General features: G+C 38.6%; 1 protein-coding gene across 4 annotated transcripts in view; it reads right to left on the minus strand.

Moving 5' to 3' along the window:
• Nucleotides 1-23,022, minus strand: part of LOC126419922 (inhibitor of nuclear factor kappa-B kinase subunit alpha) — a 176,749-nt gene that overhangs the window by 18,836 nt on the left and 134,891 nt on the right. For all 4 annotated transcript variants that reach the window (XM_050087209.1, XM_050087207.1, XM_050087208.1 and 1 more), the window contains exons 13-15: nucleotides 12,523-12,681; nucleotides 2,163-2,307; nucleotides 743-1,041 (exon numbers count right to left, since the gene is read on the minus strand). In XM_050087209.1, the coding sequence (XP_049943166.1) occupies nucleotides 743-1,041; nucleotides 2,163-2,307; nucleotides 12,523-12,681 (603 nt within the window). The remainder of the gene's footprint in view (nucleotides 1-742; nucleotides 1,042-2,162; nucleotides 2,308-12,522; nucleotides 12,682-23,022) is intronic.

The following is a 23,022-nucleotide window of genomic DNA, read 5'->3' on the forward strand; positions in this document are numbered from 1 at the left end:
CAATCATTGCACAGCCACATAGGAAGGACACACTACTGCCTGATGTGTAACATATAGATCAAACGTTCTGAGCTTCTGACAACACACTCCTGACAAAATACAGTTTGTTGGAAACTTCAGCTTTGGATGTAGCTGTAAGCCCTGCAAGACAACTGACTTGCATATGTTATTACATCTTTTGAGCAGTGAAGATCAGATACTGTTCCTACTGTGGAGCAGATGCTCTTAGTTGACCATGTCCTGGTGTACAATGCAATTTTCTTGTCCCTCAGAATTGTAGCTAAAGCCTAAATATGACAATTTGGGACGCATTCAACACTTCCGAAACTGTGGTCTGCACCTCACCTGCTTTAAGTAGTCTGAGAGTTCAACCCTCCAAATGGTAATTCTACTGCATTAAACTGCTTGCTTCATCAAGAAACTATGCACAGAATATAATGAAACTACAAACATGACAGGCATTATTAATATCTAATGCTTTTCCTTGTCTTTGCAGCATTTGCTGCTAAAGTCAGGAAGCACTTCTTCCCTACAGAAACCACAATTCCTGTTTGGAGAACATCTTTGTCATCTGCCATTACTCACATTTTTGCTTTCCATTTACTTCTCATCCCAATTATTCTGAACTTCCAGACGTTAGTGTATATCACAAAACAAGAGTTATACCTCACAGACACAAAAAAGAAAGCACCAAAAGGAAATATGAAGTTGAAGGAAAATGTTTTTTCGTAACAGTTCCCACCTGAACCTGAGCTCAAAATTATCTTGAACAATAGTTGTAGCATCTGAGACAGCAAATGGCGACACTCTGCCCGCAAGATGTGGTGATGACTCTCTGGAGACTCTCAGTTCATTTGGAGTTGGTGTTTCCTCTCTTGAGTGAGTTCTGCTAAGATTTCCATCTGCAAGGTTGCGATCTGGCATGAAACTGCCAATCTTGAAATCAGTCACAGTCAGTTCAGGAACTTGAAGCTCTTTCAACTCATCCAAGTACAGACTTGGAGATGGTGAAACATGACCAACAGAATTCTGTGTAGCATCCTGCAATGCAAGGAAGAAAACAAAACATATAATATATACAAAAATAACAATCATTTATTCTGATGTTTAAAAGCACTAAAGAGTATCATTTTTATGAGCAAGAGGTTAACAGGTAAAGAAAATTCTGTAGGGGCTTCAAACATGCACAGCCTTTCCATTGTCCAGCAACTTTATGCACTTCAGGGGACTATTCTCTATGGGCACCACTTTTGGTGGTGCAATTAACCTACAGAAAGTAAATACAGCATTCATATTCCCTTGTTTACCCAGAAACCTATTCAATAAAATGGTGGGTGTTTGAAAAGAGTGACTATATGGGATATTAACTCAAACCAGTACTAAACCAATTAAGTCATGTAATTTCTCTCTAATCAGCACAACCCACTACTAACGTAGCTGAAATGCTTAACTCTATCAGCCACACTGTAGCACTGGAGCAGCCTCATTCATTTTTAGTGTATGAATACTTAATGTCAAAGACCACAAACTGTTCTTATGTGGAGACGCTTGCATGTCCATCAGGAAAACTGCACTTACACTACATTACAAGGGGTAACTTGCAACTTGGTCTCTGAAAGATCTTACACAGCATATCTTGTCGCCCATGATATCAACAAAGGCACTTGCATGTAGAATTTGTGTTTAAGAATACTCACATTAGGTGGTTCATTCCTTCACTGTTATCACAAAAAGAAGAAGGAAAACAGAAGCAGGAAAGAATGATTTCTACTCATGACAACCACATAACATTTTATAATTAAAGGTGCAGTGTCAAACTGCCACAGGTGTTCTTATATTTCTTTCGAAAGGCAAGAGGAGGGAGGTATGAGTTTTCAGCACTGTAAGCTTGTTAGGTAAATGGCATGAGAAAAACTATCAGAGGAAGCAGTTTTTCCTTTACAGTTTTCATCTCTCACAACAACCTTCCAGTTTGGCTTCTCTCTCTCTCTCTCTCTCTCTCTCTCTCTCTCTCTCTCTCTCTCTCTCTCCCCCCCCCCCTCCCCCGTGTGTGTGTGTGTGTGTGTGTGTGTGTGTGTGTGTGTGCGCGCTTGTTTTCCACACAATTTCAAATCAGCTACAGAAAAATATGTTAGTTAAAAATCTGTGAAACAGTGACTTACCAGTCCCATTACAGACCTCCAAATGTCATTTTGTCTCTTCAGTTGTTCCTCTTTCAGTTCAACACTGATTTTTTCTATTAATTCAATTGCTCTGTTGATGGGATTGTCGAGCATCTCAAGATCTTTTTGAAGAACAGCAAGTAATCTGAGAGAATATTGATAATTATAATGATGATAAATTAACATATAAATAATTTCTTTTAATTAAATACAATAAGAAATAAAATTGTCAATTTAAGAAACGTAATTCACAATGTTTCAAATGTAAAAAAATTAGTAAGAAAAGAACAAGGTAATTCAGCATGGAAGAAAAGTATTTTGGTACATTTTAAAGTGTGTAAGCTTGTTTGAAGATTCTGCTACTTATATGAAAGACAATAAAGAGATTTAGCTCATGGAATGAAGGTAGACAAAATTGCACACCCTTTTAAATTACTGTATACGCATTTCAATTTGATTGCTACACCCAATGCACAGAAATGAAATACTTCTAGTATGTTGTGAATTATTTCATTCTAATCACTTTAGCATAATCTCATGCCACAGCCACCTCTTAATACAGTACTATCTTCTTGTACCTTGAACTGACTGATTTCTCACAGTGTGCCATTTTTGTCTATTCTGTTTCCTTTCTCGTAAATTCTAGTTTCTGTTTTCATTTCACATTACATCATTATAATATTTCCATCAAACTTCAACATCCTTATTCCTTTGCCACTGAAACCTATAACCTAAAATTACATGTATTATGGGTGTTATTCCAATAAATACAATAATTACATCATATTTCCTTACAGGTCATTATTACTGTGCATATGCATTATCAGTAAGAACATGTTTTCTAAAAATTGTGAATAATTCAATAAAAACACTTCTTATTTTAGCCATGAATTTTAATTTTATAATATTTCCTTATGAGTCATTATGACTGCACTTATACGTTATCAGTAAGCACATATTTTCTAAAACTTGTGAATAATTCAATAAAAACGGTTCTTATTTTACCCATGAATGATAGCTTCTTCACTGATTTCTTATTTCACCAAACCCAAAAACAGTACACACAGGTTACACCTTAATCTGTTTACTTCCATGTTTAGTGTCGTGTAGCTGTATTAGTAATTTCTTTTTTTTTTTTTTTTTTTGTGTGTGTGTGTGGGGGGGGGGGGCACATTTCATTTGATTGTTTATTTTACGTCTGATTTACATTTATCGGCATGATCAATTATTTTTTTTTAAACTCTTGTGACTTTTAACTTGATAATAATGTTCCATTACATGATTAATTATATAATTCAAGTGTATTACTTTGTACACTGAGTTTCGGGAAGCTGTGATAATCTTCTTACAGTAATCATTCAATCAATTATTTCAGTTTGAAGTATGCTATTTTCTAAATAACATGCAGTAAAAGCTTCCAAGCTGGTGGTAAGAATTTTCATTTCACCATTATCTGTCTGCTTTTCTTTCTGACCAAAAAAAAAAAAAAAACACACACACACACACACACACACACACACACTCTCTCTCTCTCTCTCTCTCTCTCTCTCTCTCTCTCTCTCCATTCAATAAGCATGAGTTTTTACAGTGCCTAATTCTCCACCCACTGCAACTCTTCCTTGACTACTCCAGTTCATAAATATGATTTGGTGCAAATTTCCTCAACAAAATCTTCTCACATTACAACCCACACGTCACTCAAGATTTTGATAGTTGTCTCCACATCATCAAAAGTTAAAACGACTGACTGTTGGGGTTGGCACAGTTTTTTGCTTATATAGATGCAATAGCAGCATCGAGAATCTTCGAGAAAGGCCCAGAGTGACCCATGCACAGAAGGCATGTTCATAGCAGCTCTGTCCCACTACAGGATCAACTGACATCACATGGCATGAGGGGCAGGTGCCAGCACGTTTGGAACTGCTGTCCCACCTCACTACAAGTGTAAAGCATCTGTCTTTGCTTTGAATAGTTACATGACTTGTAAACCAAGCAGATTTTATTGAGGCATCTTTGTCAATTTGATAATTCAGAGCTTTATTGATTGACTAAATATATTTTTGTTGTTTATTCAAAGTTTCCTTTTCTATTTCAACAGCTGTAAATTAATATATTGCTATTACAAAATTTTAATTGCATGTGATGTAATCTTTTGTGGAAATCTAGCTAAGATCTGTGACGGCACCACCTGCACAAAATATACTGTCTTCATCTATGTTGGGATGAATTTTGCTTGAAACAATAATGTGGAAGATATTTTCAGTGGAACACGAAATTTGATTCAACCAGCCAGAAATTTCTATCCAAAACAGAAACTCTTAATAACTGGATTCACAAATAAGAGGTTGGTAAGCATAAACTTAAATCTATACAATGAACTGATTATTAAGAAAGGGGTCAGGTGGCTTGAAGCAATATCCATCAGCCCAAATACTTTTTAAAATGACAAATGTTTAGCAAGCAATTATCCACATTTTAATATACTAGGTTCTGAAACATTAAGTAATACGTTTGTCAATATCTGCAGAATTGTAAACTATAGGGAACTCTAATATACACTGGTTCAGTTTATAAACTACACTGCCTGACAAGAAAAGTGAAGCACCTAGAAGACACAGTCAGTTGTCAATGTAACTTCAGACATGAACACACAATCTTTGGGTACATAAATGATTAGAGCTGCAATTCTCTGTGAAAATACGGAATGGCCACAAGAGTGCATTACTGCTGTTCATGTTTAATGTTGTTACCAGGCCTAGTAGAGTATATACGAATGTCAACAGCATCAGATATGGAGTGATCACTGTAGACGACACTGAGACGCCACGTACTTGTGTGGGACAACGTTATGAGCACATGACAGAGTTGGAAAGGATATCGAAAGTCGGTTGAATTGTGTAGTTTCCAGATTTGTGAGGCACCTGAAGGTAGCAGTAGCCCAATGTAGGACTGCATGCGAACGTGATGACAAGCATTCTGGTCAAGAATTTGGTTGACCACATCCGACCACCACAAGCGAAGACTGCTGTATTGTACACAAATCACATTTTAACCCCTTTACATCTGTATCTGAATCTGACAACAAGTAATGGCCTTCCAGTAACAATCTCTGTCATCCTGCATCACTGCTCGGAGATGATCACCAGCCAGACTAGGAAATTACCGTCCCATGTGTAGGCTGCGATTAACACCACAACACAAATGGCTGCATTTGCAGTGTTGCTGTGTCCAGAAAGGTGCCATTACCACAACAACACAAATGGCTGCATTTGCAGTGTTGCTGTGTCCAGAGAGGACAGACTGCAGATAAATACAGTGAATCCACTGTTTTACATTTTCGTGCAGTCCGGACTTAAAAAATGCACAACTGAGGAAAAAGCAGAATTGAGAAAAATGTTAAAACCCCCAAAATATGAGCAAAAACAAACGTAATTGGCATATACAATTAAAAATCGCTACTTTGGACAAGATCTGTTTAAGCTAAGGAAATTAAATGTACAATATGATGTTCATACAATAATTTGTGGTAATGGAATTCATCAGTTTTTTAAAATCGCAGATGTGTAACAGCAAGTAAAAACTCAGTAAAAAACTGAAATTGGTTTGTGGGTACTAGGTAATCGAGCTGTTTTCTGTCATGCTATGACCAAAAATTATACATTCAAAACATGCGTTTTTGAGGGATCATCCTTTGTGGTCACCCTCCATTGGAAATATTTCCTATAAGTTTCAGGTGAAAGTGATTTTACACCCATCACCTAAGATTTCAGACCTGCTGAGATCAGTGAAGGATAATTTGTTATTCTGGAAGGCGTGAATTTACAAAATACCTTGCCAGTGTGTTAGGGTCTATACAGGACAAAAAACACACACTCCAATGGACATTCAATGGAGTATCACAAAACATTAATTTTGGCCACAACATCTTTTTGGGATTTCATTATAAAACAATCCATTGAAATACACATTGTGGAAAATCTAATGAACCGCAACAGCGGCTATCAACTGGATAATGCGTGGAGTCCCGTCATCTCTGAGATTTGCTCCAGACGAAGACGCCAGAATACTCCGATAACTGCAGCATGTGGCAAAACTGAAGACAGCTGATCCTTGCAATTCCACCAGCAAGGGCACTGCCGCTGGGTGGTGTGGTCCTTCTGTCACCGTGACTCTGACGCATGTGCAGCAATACTATCAGCATGCTATATAAGGTGGAGCGGATAACATCTTTGTCAGTCTTTGGTGGCTCACTTGAAGATGACTGGCAGGCGTTCAGTTGAAATATTGTGGAATGAAGGGTACGACAACTGGCTGCAATCCCGAAATCTTTCCAAACATTTAATTCGCCGAGAAAATTTTTACAACACAACAGTGAAAACATAAACGTTGTAGACCCTTATAAATTAATAATGCTTTTAATAAACATTTTATCAATTCAGGTATCTTATGCATGAACCCTGTTCTTGGCATCTACTGAAAGCCAGAACAGGTGCAAAAATATGAGGTGAAATAGAGAACCACAAATCACAGAAATGACATTGTGTTAAGACATGAAGCTATTCTACAAATTATTTATTTTATTATATTTTATTTGACACTCCAGTCATCTACCTTTGGATGAAAAAATCATTTACAAATATCATATTTTAACATTTGTTTTATGGTTTGTTATGCAACTCCTGCTACTAACAAAAATTTGTACTGGAAAATGTTGTGTGACCAAAAGTGGTTGTACAATACAAAATAATTTGTGCAGCACCTTCACATATTACATAATGTCATTTCTATGATTTATAAAAGCTGTGGAACACAATCAACAAAAACTATTTTAGAATCATAAATAAAATACAGAATAAAGTCTATATGTATGGGATAGAATTACCTCCATTATTTTAAAATAATTCAATCATTCACTCATTGTATTTTCTAGTTTACTTATTTAATGTAAGTTTAAATGAAGCTAGATTCCCACATCAATTAATTTTGACAAAAGTCAAACCATTGTACAACAAATGCAGCCGTGACAACACTGCAAACTGCCTAAGTGCTTGAAATCATTGCAATGAAACATTTTTATCAAAGAAAAAGTAACAACAACTTCATCTGCTTTATGTATCTAATACATCCAGTTGTAATGGATTTAGATGGCAATGAAAGAGAGGCATGTTTGTTCCTAGACCTGTCACATACATCTGGCCCAGTTTCTAATTAACTGCTAGTTAATAAACCAGATTCATTCATTCACACACCGAGTTCCTTGCAGTATCAGAGAAATAGTTAAATGTCTATTACAATTACACCAACAATGCAGATATAGGATTGTGATAATTGAACACAAAGATATTTATGTTATTAAAAAGTATATTTCTAGTTTTGCTACTGTAATGTATGATGTGTTCAAAGATTTGTTCTGAGATGTTTACTGTGTGATCTACCCACAGTGCAAAATAGCACACTATTTAACAATATAGATGATACAACAATACTGTTAGCTGCCAATTAAATGAGGATGATTTGGCAATTAATTGTTTTGGTGCCTTAATTGTCTTGAGAAATCACTTTGCAAGTAATAGCCTACACTTAACATTAGTAAAATACAGGTATTTTTAATGTACTTCACTTAAACCACTAGATGTGCAATGGTGTGTTGTTATCTAATCACTACACAGAACAGTGCTCCCAGGGGGGGGGGGGGAAAGAAAAAATAATAATAATAATAATAATAATAATAATAATATTTGAACCACCCAGAAGGAGAGCAGAAAACAAAATGAAAACTCAGAGTTTCAGAGAGTATGTGCTGTTATTTCAGTGATTAGAATACTGAGTCAAATTTACACACAATTTTGCAGTATGGGCCCTTTCATCATCGTGATTTTGCCCCTCATCTGGTCTGGATGTGTGCTCTGTTTCAATTAGGAAGTGTGTCACAGAGCCGTTGAATCCACTCCTGAGGCAAGCTACACAACTGTTGTAACTGGCCTTTGATAACCTAGATTCTGGCAATCAGACAGAGTGACATCCAAGCTAACCTCACATACATTCTGTCTGGGACAGATCTGGGAATCTTGCTGGCGATGGGATCACCTCAACATCACACAGACACCTTATAGAGATGTGCCGTGTGTGGACAAGCATTGTCCTGTTGGAAAATGGCACTACTATAACATCGTATCAGAGGTAACACATGAGAACACAAGATGTCCGTAACATACAGTGTGTCCACAAAGTCACTCTGCAGCATCAAGCACCAAGTGTCTCACCTTGTGGGATGTGTAAGATTGACAGCACATTCGTATTGCTCTATAAGCTGGTAGCCAGGATTTGCTGCCAGCTGCTGCAGTTGTGTTGGGATTCTAACTTATCACAATTAAACCTATGAAATAAATTATCTGTAATAATTACAATCAAATACATTGTACTCACCAATTTCACAGTAGGTGCTGGAAATGTTTCATGTATAATTGAATGCAGGCAATGAATTGTTGTTGTCTTCAGTTCATCTATTGTCTTTTGATTATTTCAACAGCTGACCTCAGAGGAAATAGTCGAGTGGAGACAGATCCGGTGAGCACAGAGGTCACGTGAGCACGGAGGTCAGAGACCTTTCGTAATTACTCTGATGCCAAAGATTTTTTCTAAAAGTCATAGGGACTGGTGTGCTGTATGAGCAGTAGCATTGTTTTGTTGGAAACATGAACAACTGATCTCATTTTCATTTAGTAGGGCAATAAATAGATAAATTATCTGCCAACAATAACATCCAAAGTGACAGTAGTGAGGAACATGATCAGATCTATAATTTGCACTACCATTATGGCAACCCACACTCTGATTCTCTCTGTGTGCAATGGTGTTTCTCTTAAGACACATGGATTTTCTGATGACCCAATTCATGAATTTTGGGAATTAATGTTGCCAGATAGGTGAAACCAAGCCTTGTAAGTGAAAAAGGTTTCATTTAAAACAGCGACCTGTCAGTTAACAAATTCCTGAAACCATTCACAATAACTGTTTGTTCTGAATGGTCCATATAATGTAATAGCTGCACAGCCGTATTTTTATAATTTTATATGGGTACATCCGCAGTTCTTTGGTTACAGCCTTATGCGCTGTCCTACAAGAGACCTTTGCCTCTTGCGATAAGCTCCTCACTGACTTTTCTGGACTCCATAACATAATGTCCGAAATGTTGTCAAGCTTCCACTCAGCTAAAATTGTGGGCATACCGGTTCATGGTGTATAATTAACTGAACCTGTTGTCTGGAATTTGCAAATAAAATCACCTACAGTGTCACAATGTGGACACCTCGAAGCAGGAACACACAAAATAAATTGCCGCTTCACATGCTCCGTAATGCTTCCTCATGCACAGAAAACCTCTTCTACTAAAAACACTCTCTCTGCAAGAGTATGCAGTCTCACCACACTCAGCGTACACAAGAGCTAGACAATAACACAACTCACAGCTGTAACGCATATGGTACATTGTCACTCTATCACTGTAGGCAAGACTTGCATGTGCTGCCAACCTTTCAAGCGCGCAAGACAAGACACACGGATCTTGCCACTTCAGGGAGACACTGCAGACACTCGGTACTAATGTGCTATGAGTTACCTCAGTCACTATCAGCTGTGACCTGAAGACATAGCCAATGGTTTTCCATACAATGACACCAGGAGAAACACTGCCACTGTTGTCTCTCTCCAAAACACTAGATGAATGGGACCTCTCACAAGATCATCCCCATGCTTACCGTGATGGCCATCTGGGGTATTGCAGAGCCACGATTCATCACTGAACAGAATATGACACTATTCATCAGCAGTCCATGCTTCTCGGTGATGATACCGTTCCAAATGCACCCGTTTTTGTCGTAGTGTTAACGTCAACCTGTGCATTGAATCATAATTCCCTAGTGTGGCTACTAGTAGTCTCCAATCAATTGTGCAGGATGATGCAGAATGTTACAAGAAGTTCATTATTGGTTAGTGGATGGCAGTGCCAATGTGAAGGAGTTAAGATGTGCTTGGTGCACAATACAGCAATCCTCCCTTGAAGCAGTCAGACATAGTTGACAGGAACCTTGATAATGTGTATAATTGTCACCACATCCCGAGTGGTCGAACAATAGCCACTGTCACATCTAAATGCCCCACAAATCTGGATATTGTCTGATTCAACCAGCCAGCCAAATGGAGACCTACCATGTTGTCAGATAACAGTAATGTTATGTATGTGTCAGATAACAGTAACGTTGTCTGACACAAGTAAGCAGCACCTCTGTATCCTTCACTGTAACCACTCAACATCTCACACTGCTCACATGCCTTATATACCCCACTAGATCTGCTAGCAACACTAAACACAAACAATTCTACTGTACAGAGATTTGCAACTCTAATCAATTACATAACTCCAGATGGTGTGCATGTGTACGAACTTAAATTGACATTTGACCCCACCTACTGGTTGTTTAATGTTTTTGTCAGGCAATGTAAAATTGGAGGAAACAGCTTTCATGGTGGGATGGTAGACATCTACTTCTCATACAAGTTTCACATTGATTTTTGTACCAAAAATTACGAAACTCAGCTAATACAATAAGGACATCATCACAAGTTTTCAACTATGAACATAGGTGTTTGATATATTTTGCAATAATGTTTCCATATTACACATATGGAATTGAAGTATGGTGATAGGCTACAGTCCAACATATGAACAGAGCAATTGTCCGTCAAAATAAGGCAGTGGAGAGTGGATGCAGTCAGATTTATGACGACTTAAGTAAACAAATGTCTATGAGAGAGAAATAACTCGCACAGCTATCATTACACATTTGTAAATCTAACTTGGGAATATCACCTGACAAAGCATAACACACAAGTTGCAGATAACAGCTCCTGTTATGTGGGGATCAAAACAACCAATGTCATCAAGAAGTTTAAAAGCAAGGTGCTTCCAAATGGCACTGGAAGAATTTTTTATTATTAAACAAGTCTGTAGTCTCAAAGAATTCCTTCAGAGGAGTATATCATCTTCAAATCTGTACTGTATTATTAAATGATAAATTTTATAAGTAACTGAGATTTATGTACTATTGCAACTGTTTCCTTGAGGTTATGACATAAATTGTATTATGTGACCCCAATCATCTAAAACAGTTACTGTGTTCGTCTAATAACTAATGCTTATTTTGGATATCTAATAAATCATGAACTAGCACTGAGCAATAACAAAGTCTATAACATTTTATTTTGGCTACGTTAAATTGAATGTATGAGTTACACAGCAAACGATATACTGATTGCTTACAAAAATATGTTCAATTTTTTATAAAACAGATGGATGTACAACTTTTGCTCAGCCATGTCAATTTTCATAACATGAGAGAGCATGTGGCGTACTTTGAACACATGTAGTGAATAGCCATCTTTATGCTACCAAGGTAAACATGTATGACCAAAATCAGTTTAATTATTGTTTCATTAAACAATGATACAATAAACTTATATTGTATCAGCTAAATCACTGTTCAATTAAACACTAATAAAATAAACTTTCATTGTATCATTCTGTTGCTGCAGACAAATGTTACCTCATAGTAATGACCCACTCAGAGCATTACACAGCACAGCTGCATCAGATCCCACCAAAACGCTTATTTGATTACTAATTACATTGCAGACAACTGCCTCATTATGGGCTTGTACAGTTACCTCGGAATCTGACATTTCATTGCACAGATCATAAATTTTTTCTCACCTAGCTCGTTGTTTATTTTACATTACTGCTGGTCACTTGGACATGATGACAAAATTAGTTGAAGCAATAAGAAAGGGATAAGTACAGGCTCACAATTGTAAAACAACAATGGAACAGTACAAGACAATGTTACACATGGTTGGCATACTTTACACACAGGTGTGCCCATTCGAGGATTAAATTACTTACATCTAAAATAACATTTAATAATATTATGCTTCTTTATTTCTGTCCAGAAGTATCTGACAGCAAAACTGTGTTTTGTTCTGCATCTGGTTACTTACATGGATGCTCTGCAAATCACATTTAAGTGCCTGGCAGAGGGTGCAAATGAGAGAAAACAGCTAAATGTTTATTGCCTCCACCCCCTCCCAATATACCTCTGTGAAGTCATCCAACTCCACTGTCAGGATGAAGAAATTAAAGTTTCAAAGGTTCCCCTTGTAATGTAGCTATTTAACTCTACACTTTTTTTTTAATTTTTTTAAATGGATGACGCACAACGAAACAATTTCAAGAGTCTGACAGTATTACTGATTTACTCTCATAAACATGACTCACATATCTGTTTTACATTGTTTGCAAACTTACGTTAACTGTTCAGAAAATGCCTTGTCTCTTAACAAAGCATCTCTTCGTTTTAAACAGCTGTAGACAATCTTGAGCATTTCAATACAATCTGATTTCTGTTGCCTACTTTCTCTTGAACGTCGACGAAGCTGATCATAACACTTCAGTCCACTTTCTGATCTGTAACAGAAAAAGCACTTTAAACATGACATTGCATAAACAAAACATTACATGACATACAGAGAAAGCACTGAAAAGATTCACAGTAATGTGAATAACTGAAATGTTTTTAACAACAAAAACAAAGAGAACTGATGAGTCAAGGCTTTGTTTGCTACAATGGCTAACCTGTAAAAAAAATATGCATTTTATTCAAAGAAATGAGGTGCCAAAACAGTGAAGGATGTTATTGTCACACTACTACATAAATAGCTGTATGAAGGCGATCTCAGGAAGACCTTTCAGCTTCAAAATAATTTATTTCCCCAGCAAGTCTACATCACCATCCCCCTCGCCCCGCCTCCCCTCTGTTTTGTGAGAAACTGCCATCTCTCTTTATCTCTTTCATTACATTTTCTGCCAGCAATTTTCTTATGGTAACTTTATATTTACTGCAGCTGAAAGTGTGTGTGTGTGTGTGTGTGTGAAGGAGGGGGATGTTTCATTAAGACTGATCCACAAACATTTATCTCATGCAACAACCTCTCACATTCCTGGATTGAACCACATATACTAACCACACAAGAAAACTCTTGGTCTTATGACTGGTTTGATGCAACCTACCATGCTTTTCCCTCCTGTCAATCTCATCCTCTCATAGTAGTACTTACACACAAAATTGTAAGTTATTTAATGTACAAATTAAAATCTGCCTTCCAACATAATTTTTGGCCCTCTATGGCTCCCTGTAGAAACACAAAATGTCCACAACTATGAATTGCCACCACGAACCTGTGAGTGTGGACACACGAAACAATCCAGTGACGAAGCATGCTGGTCATTATTGCCAACAACAATGAACAATGTTGTGCTATATGGATTGATTCATTAACGAGTTTTAGGGACAAAACTACCATTTCATTGGTTCCTCTATCCTGGGAGTGTCAAAGCAATAAAATTATTCTTAAGTAAATGAGATGGACAGCCAGAACTACCATTAGATGTTCATTTGGGATGCAAAAATAGAATCAGTGGATACAACCATCTATAAAAAGATAAAGTACCCTGAGATGGGGGAAGTAGGCTAGTTGAAAACACGTCGATGTCCTCAGGGAAATACCAAGTGATGAGATGATATTTTTCTGCATCCCACCTTCGGGCCACAGTGAATTATAAAGGAGTTGAGATATTTTAATGGTAGGAATAAATAAAGTAACACTCTTAGTAAAATTGATGGGGGATGTAGAAGAATAAACAAATTAAAGGGAGGTGTCACACCAAATCACCAGCCATGGGGAAGCCCCTCAGGAGGTGACCAACAAGGTTACATTGTCTGATCTTCAAATATGGTTAAGTCACACTGTCAGATAAAGTCTAAAACTATGTTGGCTGCTTGGACATATTAGTATTCCATCTGTGGACATATAAAAGGACACACAAGCTGTCGTGGGTCTCGAAGCAGAATTGTATGAAAAGCTACCACAGACAATGTACACAGAGACTCGTATGGACAACACCATTGACTAAAATGTTTACTCGTCGGTGGTGATAAATTGTGCCAGTCACTTCTTACAATGAGATCGACTAACGCAGACCTGTCTTTCACACTGCACCATGCTCTTGGTTCCATGTGCTAGTTGTTCTGGTCATCTGTGATGGTCAAGTTCTGTGCCAGTCTCTATGCTGTATTTGGACATACTGCTCCCCCACAGAGTGGCCCACACATCGAGTTTTTCCTCTTCCAAGATCCAGCCCCTTTTTCCAGGGTCAAGCAACCACCATCGGCTACAATTGTGACATTTGTGCAAGTCAACAGGACGGTTTTGCGACATTATCGTGCCTGCGCAAATACAAAACAGGAGACTGATAATGTTCTTATGCATGTGACATTTTTATCTTTTTCATAGTATTAATTTATGGCCACCAAGGACCTGGTATTTATGCAATGCTGACAGGAACAGTTACGCCTCCAGAAGCAAGAACATCAGGCTGGAGCAGCTGCATGAGCTGCTCAAACAGAATGCAGAGCTGATACGCTCTCATGCCACACTGGCAGCAGGCCAGAAACCTAAACAGAAGCCTTCTCCTGACCACCTCCAACATCATTTGCCAGTTTTGATGAGTCTACAGAAAGGAGGAAGACTTACCTGGAGGGGCAGGTAGGGCTTATCATCAATTCAACCTACATGGCTGCCTCGTTGTTGTGCAGAAGTGCAAGGTTTTACAAAATTGTCCAAAATTTGAAGCCCTTTACAAAGGCTGTGACCTCCATCACCTGCTCATGCAGTAATCTGGGCATCAAACCCACGTAGTTGGTGCACGTTGCAGTTTACCCAGAACCGCAAGTGACCCGGGAAGACGTATGCAGCCTGGGTCGCTGACCTGCAATGTCCCTCATGCGGGGGTCTTGTTTGAGTGTCCCAATGTACTGCCTCATATGCAAACTTGCTAATTAGGGATATGATCATCTGGTCAGCACTCGACCCTGAGTCCAAATTGGGTACTGGCCTTGTCTGACTCTTCTTAGTGAAAGTTGCCCAGATCACATGAACATACGGCAGTGGCACAGGATGTCCTTTCCACCAACTTGCAAGTGGCAAAGTTTGGTGAACATTCTCCTGCGACCTGAGGTATTGGTAAGACCATTGTGCCCTCTGCTGAGCTGCCATGTGACGGTGCCTTTGACAATTCATATATGGCGACAATTCATATATGGCGACATCACGCTGCTGTCCAGCTTTGTCCTCAGTAAGCTCAGTCAGTGCAAGTAAGTTGAAGAGTCACTGTCATTCCTCGCAACATTGATTGCACTCTTTCTCCGCATTTGTTTACGCTCCACGGGCAATTCAGTAGTCCTACCCCAGTATTCATTTGATGTGCATATTAGATAGGATTGTCCATGCATAGTTGACAGCATGTATGGGGTAAGCCAGAAAGAAGACCATTTGGCATCAATTTTTGACAGTCAGTAAACTGCAAGACATTCATGAGAGGCCCCAGTCCTTTACCTGGACTCAGATGCAGTCTCCAACGCTCCCCAAGTATCACCCAGGATATTACACTTACTTTGGTTGTGAATGAGCAGCCAACTAAGTTTAATCAAACAATGGAAAATCCAGGATGGAATGTAACAATAAGTTTAAGGTAGACATGAGAGCAATGGTCAGGCTAATTAACCTAGACACGTAAGGGCTCTTGGACAGTCCTATAGTAAACAGCATATTCCATTGCAGGGGCAGTTCTCCATGTCAGCAGATTATAAGAATGTGGAAAGTAGCTTGTGTTGTTAATAGTAAATTAACTGTTGGCCTTCCACATTTTTGCATTCCAATTCTTTCAAGATTTATACTCTTTGCTGTGGTAATATGACCAGCTGTTTGAAAATACCTTGGACCAGGCAGAAAATTTTGAAGCCTATGTCTCCATTAAGCTGTTACCAGTATCTAAATTTTGTTCGCCTTGCCCTATTCACTTTGACATATGAAAAGTCAAGTTATGATGTTGGCAGAAGTTCAGCATTATTTCTCCTATTTTGTCTCATCTGTAGGCCACTCCTCTGCTGGTGATTCACCGGCCAAACAAGGCCACATGTCTTTCCAGCAATTTTAAACAAACAGCCAACACACAGTGTGCCATGGACTTATATCCCATTCTGCATCCAGAAGAGTTGTTATTGAGGTTGTCAAGGGGCCAGTATTTTTGCCTCATTGACTTATTTCTTAGTGCTCCCATCACTTTTGGGCTTTACTGGTAAAATTGCTTGCCCTTTGGATTTCGTATGCCCCAAGTATTTACCATGGCCCTAGAAGTTGTTGTGATAGTGTTTTCCATAAGTATGAGGCTGGAATCTTTAATTCTAGGCTGTTCTTTTTGGTAGTCCTCTTGGCCAAATAATCTGCGAGTTCATTTCTTGGGATTCTGACTTGGCTAGGGGCACAGATAAACAGAATCAGCCTTCCAGTGTTTTGGAGCTCAGAGAGAAGGTCTGCAGCGGACAATACATGTGGGTGTGGGGGTAGCACTGAATTATAGCTTGTAAACTGCTCAGTCCATCACTGCAAATTAGGTAAGACTCATGTGATCAGATGCAGATGTATCTAAGAGCTCACATAATGGCAAATGGTTGTGCAGTAAACACAATACATTTCTATAGGGACTGCTGTTCATTGTCACCTGTGTGTGGAGGAGCAGAGCCCATTTGGCCATCAACACACGATTTATCGACAAATTATTTCCCAACTCTGTAATTCATTCACTGTTGAATAAAACAGTCACCATAGAATAGATGGGTTAGTAATGTATTTCAGCCTGGGGCACAGATTTAGGTGAAGTTGTGGGCAAGGGACCCTCCAAGTTGGTGTGTTATGAGAATTATTGTGATAAAGAGTCACATGTCTGTGTTGTAGAGTAGCAGATATCAGGAGTATGTTGGTCTGAAGGGTGTTTGAAGATAAGCTGTTAGACAGCAGAGTTAAGTAATAGTTGTAGCTGTCGAATCTCTAAGGGGATGTCTGCCTTCTGTCAGAAGACTGTCTACAGGACCCATCCACCAGCTGCCAGTTGCAGGTCTGGCCCCACAGTGTTCAACTAGATGAAGTATTATCATAAGGCCTGCCAAATTATAGGCCAGGCTTCCGTAATCCAAGTGGGGTAGTGTTAGAGCACCCCGTGCTATTTGGATACCTTAGCCCCCTCACCACAATTTTCTCTAAACTGCATAGGTAGAACTGCCTTCAAACATGTCCACTAGTCTGATAGTACTATGAAGTCTCATACATTCACTCAGCAACACCTGTGTTAGGGTGCTGTTCTCACCATAGAGATGTGAATTTGAGGAGTGGCAGTGCATTACACACTATGGATAACTGTGCACTCAATAGGCTAGTTTAATGGCAGAAAAACGTCCTGAAAAGAGAGACTGAAAGCAAACACACACACACACACACACACACACACACACACAGAGATTAATAATAGAGGGTAACATTCCACTTGAAGCATCTGTTGGTTGTGAAAGCTTGAATTTTATGTGTATGTTTGTGTTTCTATCGACCTGCCAGTGCTTTCGTTTGGTAAGTCACATCATCTTTGTGTGTATATATATATATATATATATATATAAACAAAGTCACATCATCTTTGTGTATATATATATATATATATATATATATATATATATATATATATATATATATATATAAACAAAGATGAGGTGACTTACCGAACAAAAGCGCTGGCAGGTCGATAGACACACAAACATACACACAAAATTCAAGCTTTCGCAACCAACTGTTGCCTCATCAGGAAAGAGGGAAGGGGAGGGGAAGACGAAAGGAAGTGGGTTTTAAGGGAGAGGGTAAGGAGTCATTCCAATCCCGGGAGCGGAAAGACTTACCTTTGGGGGAAAAAAGGACAGGTATACACTTGCACACACGCACATATCCATCCACACATATACAGACACAAGCAGACATATAATATGTCCCGGAATTGGAATGAATCCTTACCCTCTCCCTTAAAACCCACATCCTTTCGTCTTTCCCTCTCCTTCCCTCTTTCCTGATGAGGCAACAGATTGTTGCGAAAGCTTGAATTTTGTGCGTATGTTTGTGTTTGTTTGTGTGTCTGTCGACCTGCCAGCACTTTCATTTGGTAAGTCACATCATCTTTGTTTTTAGATTTATATATATATATCCTAAAAGCAAATGTATATTAAGTGTGCTCTATCTCAGAAACCATTCAGAACAGGGCATATGCCCATATGGCATTTTTGCTTTAATTAATTGTTCCTGTCATATCCCTGGATACTGACCATTTCTCCTGGGATGTCCTGTATCAACATATGTGTAGACCAGTAACATTATTTGTAAGGTCCAGTAACCCATTCTGTTCTGAATATGATAGATTTAGCTGATAACTCCCTCAAATTACCGTTACGCACACAATAAAAGTGTTTTGTGGTAATCAGTAAACCTTTCAGGCTATATCAGCACAACAGACTATCTACTGGTGCTGCAAGTGATCCTGCAATACTATTTTAGATTTGTGTAACTATTAATGCCATCTTTGAACAGATACATGAATTAACTAGCATGGTATTTTGACTACCTTCCATTTTCAATTTAACTGTGCTGGTATCACACACTGCTCATAATAACCAGGACATTAAGAGTATGTTTTTAACTTTGGTCATGAAAGGAGCAATGGAGCAATGTGTGAACAGTACATTTTGTTTTAAATTGGGTAAAAGAGCCACAGTCTGAGAAATGAAGCATAGAAGATAATCCACATCCAAGTGCATAATTGACAGCGAGTCAAAGAAAATGTTCAAAAAGTGACTGAAATTCTGTGAAACGATCATGGTGCATCTATCAGCTTAATTTGCTCACTGGAGTCCTAAAACAACTGTACACCAAATTATAACTGAAAATTTGTCCAAGAAGTTCTATTGTTGCTTTGTGCACCACTCACACAGTGACTATCAAGAAGACTGCAGTGTTGAACAATGCAGAGACATGAAAAGATCAGCCGCTAGATCTGCATCATAACAGCTGAAAAAACATAATATTTTCAGTACAAGCTACTTACAAAGCACCAAAGCTTGGAATAAAAAGGTCCAGTATCTTTAAAAGCGAAAAAGTGTGCATGCGGACTTGCAGAAAAGCTGTTTCAAGGCACTCCTCACCATTTCCTTTCACTCAAAAGGAATTACCAATAAAAAATTCGCTCCAGTCAGTAAAATGGTGAATGCAAATCACTAACTGAATGCTTTAAATCTTTTGGGGAGGATGCACCCACGGACCTTGCCACTGGTGGGGAGGCTTGCATGTCCCAGCAATACAGATAGCCATACCACATGTGCAATCAAAATGGAGGGATATCTGTTGAGAGGCAAGACAAACATGAGGTTCCTAAAGTGGGACAACAGCCTTTTCAGTAGTTGCAGGGGCCACAGTCTGGATGATTGACTGATCAGTCCTTGAAACATCAACCAAAACAGCCTTGCTGTTCTGGTGCTGCGAACAGCTGAAAGCAAGGGCACACTACAGCTGTAATTTTTCCCAAGGGAATGCAGCTCTACTGTATGGTTAAATGATGGCATCATCTTGGGTAAAATATTCCAGAGGTGAAATAGTACCCCACATTTGGATCTCCATGTGGGGACTTCTAAGAAGGATGTTGTTACCAGGAGAAACAAAACTGGTGTTCCACAGATAAGAGTGTGAAATGTCAGATCCTTAACTGGTCAGGTAGACTAGAAAATTTAAAAAGGGAAATGGGTAGGCTAAAGTTAGATATAGTGAGAATGTTGGAAGTTTGATGCCAGGAGGAAAGGAACTTCTGGTCAAGTGAATACAGGGTTATAAATACAAAGTCAAATAGGGGTAATGCAGGTGTGCGTTTAATAACGAATAAGAAAACGGGAATGTGGATAAGCTACTATGAATAGCATAGTGAACGGATTTTGTAGTCAAGATAGACACAAAGACCACCCCCACCACAGTAGCACAAGTTTATACACCAATTAGTTTTGCAGATGATGATGTGATTACAAAACAAATTATTCAGATAGTCAAGGAAGATGAAAATTCAATAGTGATGTGGGGGACTGAAATTCAATAGCGGGCAAAAGAAGAGATGGAAAAATAGTAGGTGAATATGGACTGGGGAAAGGAAAGAAAGAGAAAGCCGCCTGGTAGAATTTTGCACAAAATGTAATTTAAATCATCATTAACACTTGGTTTAAGAATCATGAAAGAAGGTTGTATATGTGGAAGAGACCTAGTGACATCTGAAGATTTAGCATTGATTATATAATGGTAAGACAGAGATTTCAGAACCACATTTTAAACTGTAAGATATCTGAAGAGGCAGATGTGGATTCTGACCACAAGTTATTTGTTATGAACTGCATATTCAAACTGAAGAAATTCAAAAAATGTAGAAAATTAAGGAGATAGGATATGGATAAATTGAAAGAACCTGGTTGTTGAGAGACTCAGAGGGAGCATTAGACAACAGATGACTAGAACAGGGTAAAGGAATACAGTAGAGACGAACGGGTAGTTGGGAGAGATGAAATAGTGAAGGCAGTGGAGGAGACGTAGTTAAAAAGACAAAAAATCCAAAGATCAAAGTCTAAAAAGTGAGAGTGACAGGAAGTTCAAAACGGCTAAACAGGAATGGCTAGAGAACAAATGTAAGGATTTAGAAGCATGTATCACTAGGGGAAAGACACATTCATTCTCCAGGAAAATTAAAAGTGGCCTTTGGAAAAAGGAGAACCACCTATATGAATATCAGGAACTCAGATGGAAAAGCAGTCCGAAGCAAAGAAGGAAATGTGGAAGGTGGAAGGAGTACAAAGAGAGCCTGTACAAGGGAGATGTACATGAGGGCAGTATTACAGAAATGGAAGAGGATGTAGATGATAAGATAGGAGACATGATACTGCGAGAAAACTTTGACACATCACTGAAAGACCTAAGTCAAAACAAGGACACAGGCATAGACAACATTTCGTTAGAACTACTGACAGCCTTGGGAGAACCAGCCAGGACAAAACTCTTCCATCTCATGAGCGAGATGTATGAAACAGGCAAAATACCCTCAGATTTAAAAAAAGGATATAATAATTCTAATTCCAAAGAGGTATGAATATTGTCGAACCATTAGTTACTTACTTTCATGTTCCATGGTTCATTTTGCACCATTGTTGGACTGCCATCTCAATGTGCTTATTGCATCTGTGAGACACTCTCCCACTATTTTGTAATTACAGAAAACAAGCTGCCCTTCTTTAAACCTTTTTGATGTCCGTTGTCAGTCCTTAAATCTGCCCTTTTTTAAACCTTTTTGATGTCCATTGTCAGTCCTTTTGGTCTCATCTCAGCATTTCTTCATAGTAACTATACCTTTCTTCACTCTCTTTTAGTTTTCTATATTTCATTTTCTGACTTATATCCCCCCCCATCTACCACATATGATGCACTTAGTTTTCCATTCTTATTAACTCATGTACAACGGTTTGCAGTAATCTCTGTCTTGCATATTACCCTCCCTTCCACCTGCAAACTCTCAGGTTCTCAAATCTTGTCTGGTGCAGTCCCCAGCAATCAGTCTTTCCTTCTCAGCCTGTCCAGTATGTAGTCTCCCATGACCTGGGGATCTTGGCGATCTTTCCAAACTGTCCCCATTTCCTAAATCTCACCAGTCCTTTTCCTTCACCCCTCTTCCTTCTACTTCAACTCTCCTTCCAAAAGGAGCCTCTGGCTCTGAAAGTCTGCAAATTTAAATACTTTAATATGCATGCTCTCCTGCTGCCACTTGTTAGGTAGTATCCAGCTATATCCCTTTTAATTTGCTTGATATAAAACTCTCAACGGTTGTAAATACTATTTCTCTGAATCCAAGTCACATTTGTTTGACACATACATAATTAGTATGGAAGGAATCGAGACTAGGAAGGTGTCAATTTCCACTCTCCTTTTTAAATTGACTTATTGTGTATTTATTTCTAGTGGATTTTTACGTCACGGTATTCAATCTCGCTAGACATTGTGGTCTCTAATTTCTGTATCTATTCTGATGCTCTATCTGCATAGGATAGTTTGTTTTAAAGATGTCTAGTATTTACCACAACTATATACACATCATTTGGGCTCCTGAATCATTTGTCCAAAATGATTTTCAGAGAAAGCATTTATTACAATTTCAGACAATGCTTTATGTCTACCACTGACTTCAAACAAGTACACTATCTGTGAAATTTAACAATGCAGAATACAAAGTTTTTCTGCAACAAGATTCCAAGGATTATCTAACTGGTCCTCAGCTAGGCATATTCACACTTATCCATTGATAACAGAGTTCCAAAAGTTTGAAGTCTGGGTCACAATTTTTGTTTTGTATTTCATCATATGGCCAGTAGAATTACAGTGTTCTGCGATAGTGGATTTGATGTCTTGGAGGAGGTGAGTATTTCATTGGTGCTCCACGATGCACTGCTAAACATCGTGTGTCGTTTGTTTTTATATATATAAAAACAAAGATGAGGTGACTTACCGAACGAAAGCGCTGGCAGGTCGATAGACACACAAACAAACACAAACACACACACAAAATTCAAGCTTTCGCAACACACTGTTGCCTCATCAGGAAAGAGGGAAGGAGAGGGGAAGACGAAAGGAAGTGGGTTTTAAGGGAGAGGGTAAGGAGTCATTCCAATCCCGGGAGCGGAAAGACTTACCTTTGGGGGAAAAAAGGACGGGTATACACTCGCACACACGCACATATCCCTATGTGCGTGTGTGCGAGTGTATACCTGTCCTTTTTTTTATATATATATATATATATATATAT

Source organism: Schistocerca serialis, chromosome 9 (assembly GCF_023864345.2).
Source record: "Schistocerca serialis cubense isolate TAMUIC-IGC-003099 chromosome 9, iqSchSeri2.2, whole genome shotgun sequence".
Taxonomy (NCBI): domain Eukaryota; kingdom Metazoa; phylum Arthropoda; class Insecta; order Orthoptera; family Acrididae; genus Schistocerca; species Schistocerca serialis.